The sequence below is a fragment of the Carettochelys insculpta genome, chromosome 1 (genome assembly GCF_033958435.1).
Source record: "Carettochelys insculpta isolate YL-2023 chromosome 1, ASM3395843v1, whole genome shotgun sequence".
Classification (NCBI taxonomy): Eukaryota; Metazoa; Chordata; order Testudines; family Carettochelyidae; genus Carettochelys; species Carettochelys insculpta.
The window spans coordinates 242,786,873-242,794,125 of NC_134137.1; the positions used below are offsets into that span (position 1 = coordinate 242,786,873).

A 7,253-nucleotide genomic window follows, 5' to 3' on the forward strand; every position below is an offset into this window, starting at 1 on the left:
CTTCCCCAGAACCCCCAAGTGCTTGGCTCCCTGAAACATGCCAGAAGAGAGAAAGGATTCGGCCAGCCCTTGCTGCTGCTTGATTCAAAGAACAGAAAAACGTGGATATTAAATGGGCTGAGCAGCACACAGGCTGTTGAAATAAGACAAAGTGAGTCCAGGTGTAGCTTTGAAGTGGGTTACTGATTTGGAAGTATTTAGCATTTTTGTGCTCACCAATCATGGTCTCAGCTCTGACCATCCCCCCACTGCAGCTTTCTGTGTACATGGGTCCGAACGTTGGTCCTGCTGTCGTTAAGAGCAAAGTTCTGACTGACTTTGATGGGAGCTGGATTTGGCCTTTGATCCATGAAGATGTGGGATATTGATATGAGAAATAAACAAATCTCCACCCCACATGTGAATATAAACAAAATTCCTCTTTATAATAGATTCCACAGATACCAGCCTTTTTGGTCTTGGAAACAGCATTTTAGCTGCCTCCCAGCGTGAATAGCCTTTTGCAGGGTCAGCGTTTCACCTCATGGCAGTGCTGCAAAAAGCCACTGAGGGTCGGGGGTGGGGGAAGAAACTGACTAACCCCACCCCAGCTGGGACTCAGGCGTCCTTGCTGCTTGAGCTCCAGCTGGCACGGTGTCATCAATTCCCACCCGCAGTGGCTCTGCGAAGAGCCACAGCGAGGGGAAATTGACAAAATTTCATGGCACACTCTCATAGCACATGAGTGTGTCATGGCTCACTGGTTGAAAACCACTGGTTTATATTCAGACATGGGTTGACTATTTGTTTACTTTTACTAATGATATCCCAAAGCAATATTTATTATTTGCTAACAGTATTTTTCCTCCCCTTTTTAACGATAACATTTCTGCTTCTGTCTCCATGCAGCGCCCAAGAGGAAAGCATGCCTATGATGTTTGCCCACGGTATGGATAATAGCAAAGGTTCTTTTGTTATCCCAACAGCACTACTATCACTCCAGAACGACAGCCACTCTGACACCTCGATGTCTTTGGCGAGCCATGAGATGACAGATTTATCCAAGGAACGCAGATCAGAGAGGAACAGTACTCTCCTGCCGTACGAACCAAGACCAGGGGAAATAGTCGCAGCCAGCATGGTTTTTGGGGCATTGTGGTTGTTCTCTGTCTTTGGAAATTCCCTTGTTTGCTTGGTGATCCACAGGAGCAGGAGGACTCAGTCTACCACCAACTACTTTGTGGTATCCATGGCTTGCGCCGATCTCCTCATTAGCATGGCGAGTGCTCCATTCGTGCTGCTCCAGTTTGCATCTGGCAGGTGGACACTTGGGAGCATTATGTGCAAGCTAGTGAGATACTTTCAGTATCTCACCCCAGGTGTCCAGATCTACGTGCTGCTCTCCATCTGCGTAGACAGGTTCTACACCATTGTCTATCCACTGAGTTTCAAAGTGTCCAGAGAAAAAGCCAAGAAAATGATTGCAGCATCTTGGATCTTAGATGCTGCTTTTGTGTCCCCAGCTTTCTTTTTCTATGGCTCCAGCAGGGACAACCACTGCAACTTTTTTCTCCCCTATTCTTGGGATGGGACTATCTATAGCATCATCCACCTTTTGGTGAGTTTTTTGATTCCATCCATTTTCATCATCCTGTTTTACCAAAAGGTCATCAAATACATTTGGAGGATAGGCACCGATGGCAGAACAGTCAGACGGACCATGAATATAGTCCCAAGGACAAAAGTGAAAACCATCAAGATGTTCCTGATGTTAAATTTAGTATTTCTGCTCTCATGGCTCCCTTTTTACGTGGTGCAGCTGTGGCACCCCCAGGAGACAGACTACCGAAAGAGTTCCTTAGTTTTTATGGCTATTACTTGGATATCCTTTAGTTCTTCAGCCTCCAAACCCACCCTGTACTCAGTGTATAATGCAAACTTCAGAAAAGGGATGAAAGAAACATTTTGCATGTCCTCCATGAAATGCTATCGAAGCAATGCCTACACCATCACCACCAGTTCCAGGATAGCCAAAAAAAATTACGTTGGAATCTCAGAAATCCCCGCACCAACCAAAACTGTAACCAAAGACTCAATCTATGATTCGTTTGACAGAGAAGCCAAGGAAAAAAAACTTGCCTGGCCTATTAATTCAAACCCGCCAAATACATTTGTCTAATTGAGTTGAATAATTATTAGGCACACTGAATCAAAGAGTGTGATCTCATTTTTGAACAGATGTTATTTACATATTTTGCATACAGTTTAAAAGGAGACAAATATATGCTTTATTTTATTAAATGTCTTGATTTTCTTGTATACCTTTTTCTTTAATTTGAGTTACGTTTGACTTTTTGGAACAATTATCCTAGAACCACAAAGAGTTTTTTTAAACATCTAACACTGTCTGCATGTAAATAAAAGAAAAATGGCTTTTGACTACTAGCTGTTGACCACTGTGTATAAACGTGTAAAGCTACCTATGTCCATACTGATTTCTTTTGGTTATTACCTTAATGAGATGATGTTGGACTGTGTTTTGTCTCCTTGTGGTGACATCTTCCTCAAAAGTGCTCAGTTTAGCTTAACTTTGCTCCTGTGGAAGTTAACAGCAAAACTCACATTGGAGTCAATGAAGCAATTAGCCCAGCACTAAATGTTTTTGAGTAGCCCTCCACCTCTAGCTAAACAGGTCCTGTTGTGTTTCTTGAGTAAGGAAATATCTCTTTTGTCTTGGGCGCATTAATTTCTTAGTATTTTTGTGAGCCACTCCTCCCCACCCACCCGCCTACACGCATACATGTGTGGGTTGATGAAAGAAAGGCAAACCAAGATCTTCACCCTTTAAACATTTACAAAGGTGAATGACCTTGCACATGGCTAGTCTCACTGAGTTCAATGGAACTGCTCATATGTGGAAAGCTACTCATGAATCTGTGCTCAAGCACTCTGGGTGCGTCTACACTTGCATTCCTCTTTCGAAAGAGGTATGCAAATGCAGTAAATCGAAAATGCAAATGAGGTGAACATGTGCATATTTGGCATCTCATTTGCATATTCTAATTTCAGAAGAGCATCTTTTGAAAGAAGAAAGCCAGTGTAGATGCTGCTCTTTCGAAAGTAAACCCCATCTTTGAAAGAATCCTTCTAATTAAATAAAGGCAAATGCTTTCTTCCTCTCACGAGCATCAATGAGGCATATGTGTCTCTGCTCTTCAAAGTTGTCTGTTTGGTCTTTTGCATGCTGCTGTAGCTGATCTGGTTTTAAACCAGCATGAGTGAGCAATGTTGGCCTTCATGCAGTCTTTATATCTCTTGCAAGACCTACCCTGATTCCTTTTGCCCTGGGAGAGTTCACCGTAGAAGAGTTGCTAAGGGATTCTTGACTCCTCCATTCGTACGACGTGCCCTGTCCAGCAAAGCTGGGCTGTCAGATTCATGGCTTCGATGCTCGTGGTTCACAAGTACCTAACTGACATTTTGGAAGAGACAAATTGGCACGTAGACTTCACAGTCAATAAACAAGGCTTCTGCTCATATCTCTGTACATCACAGAACCAAAGACTTCAAGGTATGTCACCAAGGAATGACTAACCCATAGTTTGAAATAAAAGAGGGGGAGTAGTCACTGTCCCAGCCAAGGAAGAAGGAAAGCAGTGCTTATCCACAATGAGGAATGAAACAGGAGGAGAGCCGTAGTTTCCCCATTTCTCCCTTCCTCCAAACCAAGGTTCCAACTAGTGGTCTGTCTGTTTTTTTTCTCTTGTCTACAACAAACAGGAAGGTTCAGGAGAAGTGGTAAATAGCCCCTGTCCTTCCAGTAATGCACGTATGTGTGCAATTCCTGGAGCTGGCTACCCACAGAAAGCACATGAATTGTGTCACCACCTTTAGGAATCAATCTAAGTTTGTGCAGCAAAAATATATGCGCTGCCTGATCAAATCTCCCTTGTCAGTTCCCAATCTGCAGTCCCAACTCCACAGTCCTAATTCAGCCAAAATGCCCCCTGAAGAGTAGGCCCTGTGTGGGATTAATACAACTGACTTTATATACACAAATGCACAAATATACATGTATGTATACAGGCTCACACAAACACATTTGTTTGCAGGGGTTCAATGTTCAACTCTGAAAGTATAAGGACTCCTTATTCCGCTGCTAGGCAACCATGTAATCATAATTTTAGACATTTCTTTTCTCTGATGATACATAATTACCCACTTGGTGGCACTGTGGACATAGAGCAGATCAGTCCAGATGTTAATAATGCCTGTCACAGCTAGGATGTAAGCTTACATGCCAGTTTCATAGTAGCAAGGCAAATAAGAGTTGTTTAAAAATCATGAGGGCCAAAAAATAGCTGCAGCAGCAAAGGAGAACTTGGTTGATCTCTCTTTGAGGTCAAAATACAGAACATTGTCAAAATGCTGGTTGAAGTTCCAAAACAACGTTCACAGTCAACTGAAGGTTATTTTAATTTCTAACCAAAGTCCAGCATACAAGTTGCTTACTTGCTAGCTCAGCACAACCAAACTTTGAATTGATGTTAACAAAATTATTGGGCAAATACAGCTCAAATCTACTGACTTTGGATTGTTTACCCCAGGGATAAATTTGTCCCATCATGTCTGGAATGCACATGTATTTCTGGCATGTAGTACAGCTGGGAAATTGCTTCTCATGACAAGACCTTTTCTACAAATACGTGGAGAATAATGGAGATTCTTTATGTAGAAGGTTTGCTCGGGAGTGAGATGTATATGGCTTGCCTTCTGTAGGTATCAGCATTATAACTGAGAATGTGGCAGTGTATGTGTGTGGATTTAAACCTGACAATGTTGGTTCAAGGTTCTGTATTAACACCTTTGAAGCATGAAGAGAATTAGATAGTCACAGAATACACTGAGGTGGTAGCAGGTTGAATTTCCCTCACCCCCCCATCAGCATGCCTCGATTGTTAAGTATGGGGATTGTCTGGATTCATACTAGAGTACTGTAATTTGGTCACGATGATCAGTCCCTCAACAGAAGTTTCTGCCAGGGTCCTTTCTGATGCTTCTGGTTGTAATATAATTGCTTGTCAGTTAGGTGCTAAAGATTAATCACCAATGCATTTCAAAAACACCTCTGCTCAAGTACTGGATGGCAGTGAATTTCAGTCATTACTGATTAGGGCCACAGTTGAACTGGTAAAAGGGTCAGGTACTGACCTTCCTTCTTGTAGCTTGCTCAGGCAAAGCTCCATTGCTTTATTGAAGGCTTTACCTATGAACTGAGGAGAACTTGAAAGACATAATTCTTGCTTGATAAAGTTTTTTAAAGGGGCACTGTTCTTCTATTGTATAAGTTAATTGTCAGTAATTCCATGGAAGCCAATGGATGTAAAACCAGCATACATGAAATCAGAATCAGACCCTTGGGGTTAAATCCTGATCACTCTGTAGTTAGGGGCAGAATTTCCATGATTTCAGTGGGAGGAGAATTCCACACTAGATAAAGAGAGCAAAACAAAAGCAAACACCAAAACACAGTAGGGAAAGTATAATTTAATAAATAATTACCTTTGGCAGCAAACACACTAACCCCCAGGGGAAACACTGCTCAGATGCCACAGCAATTCTGGACTAAGGGCAGATTTTAGTTTCACCAGGTCCACCAGAGCTTCTGGCTATGTGTCACACCAGTTTTATGCTGGTGTGTCTCCAGAGAAAATAATGCAGCTATAATGGTCTACAGCAGGAGGGGGCAACTCCTGGCCTATGGTCTGGATGCCTGGATCCAGACCCGGAGGTTTGAGGCTCCCCTCCATAGCATCCAGCCTGGGGCAAAGAGGAGGGTTTGGAGCTCTGAGCTTTACAGGCTGGGTCAGGGAAGCCGGTCCAGGTCCAGACTGCAGGGTTTGCCAGGGGACAGAGGTAAGGTGCCACTGCCACTTGCTGTTCCCCCAGCAACTCTAAGTGGAAAATGGTGTCTTAGTTAAACCAAGATACTGATCAATTTCTAAAAAAACCACAGACTTTTTCTTTCCCTGTAGCACAAGGGGAGAAGAGGAAAAACAGAACTACAGAGAGGGTTATTGCAAGAATCTCAATCTAAATGTCACTGCAAGAGAGCTTGGTAAGGCTGTTTGAAGCAAAGGCTAGAGGCACAGGGTTTGAACACTATAGCTGTGTCTACACTACCCTGCTATGTTGAAGTAGCAGACACCACATCAAAGAAGCACGCATTGTGTCTACACATGCGGCATGCTACTTCGAAGTTGAAATCGACGGTGGGCGTGGAGACATCGAAATCACTGTCCCATTGGGAAAATGGGAATAGCACACTACTTCAACGCCCAGCGTCGAAAAAGGACACGTGTAGACATTCCGCACCCTGCTACTTCAAAATAGCGGGGTCCCCAATGGCGCCAATCAGCTGGGACATGGAAACCTGCTGTCCAGCCCCTGCAGGACTCTATGGTCTGTGCACGCAGCAGCTCTTAAAGCCACATGGACCAGGAAACCCCCTGGCAGGAAGCTGAGAGCATGCAGGCAGCAGCCCCCACGCATGCTATCCCTGCACGCCTCAGCATGACCCCCAGCACGGCAGACAGTGGCATGGCCAGGACCCAGGCAGGTCAGGAGCCCCAGGGCTCCCCCTCCAAGCACATCCAAGGCTCTCAGTGGTTCAGCCAGGGGAAAGAAGCAGGGCTCCTCCTGGACCAACACCAAGCTCCACGACGTGATGGGGCTCTGGGGTGAGGAGGAGGTGTTCCGCATAATGGGGAGCAAGCGGCGAAACATGGCTGCATTCGTCGGGCTGGCCAAGAGCCTGACTGCCTGGGATCACCCTGCCCCCCACTCCTGACCAGCTCAAGAGCAAAGTGAAGCAGTTGTGGCAGGGTTACACCTGGGCTCTGGACTCAGCCAGCTGGTCAGGAGCCGCCCCTGCCACTTTCCCCTATTACCAAAAGCTCAGGGCCATCCTGGGGCCATCCTGGGGCCCTGGGACACCTCCTCCCTGCCAGCCGTCCTCAACACCATGGCCGAGAAGCCCCAGCAGGTTGCAGAGCAGGAGCCGGGATCACAGGCCAGCCCCACACCACCAGGGCCAGAGCCAGAGCCAGGCAGGGAGGCCGTCCAACAAGGAGGGGGGCTGGTAATGGACCTCCTCTCCCACCTCTCCAGTCAGGCATCCACAAGATAGGCATCCCCCAGCGTCAGCGGTGGACCCTCAGGCATGTTCCCCACAGGGCACACACCCTGGGACATGGGGTGGGGGCACCATACAC

At 45.6% G+C, this 7,253-nt stretch overlaps 1 protein-coding gene across 1 annotated transcript; it reads left to right on the forward strand.

Annotated features, from left to right (window-relative positions):
• The first annotated feature begins 895 nt into the window (after positions 1-895).
• On the forward strand, positions 896-2,158 carry GPR19 (G protein-coupled receptor 19). Its single transcript, XM_074983680.1, has one exon. It carries the CDS (start codon positions 905-907, stop codon positions 2,156-2,158), a length of 1,254 nt encoding a protein of 417 aa, XP_074839781.1. The 5' UTR covers positions 896-904.
• The last annotated feature ends 5,095 nt before the right edge of the window (positions 2,159-7,253 follow it).

Coding starts and splice junctions, on each gene's coding strand:
- GPR19 (XM_074983680.1), top strand. CDS start 905: ATGCCTATGATGTTTGCCCACGGTATGGATAATAGCAAAGGTTCTTTT.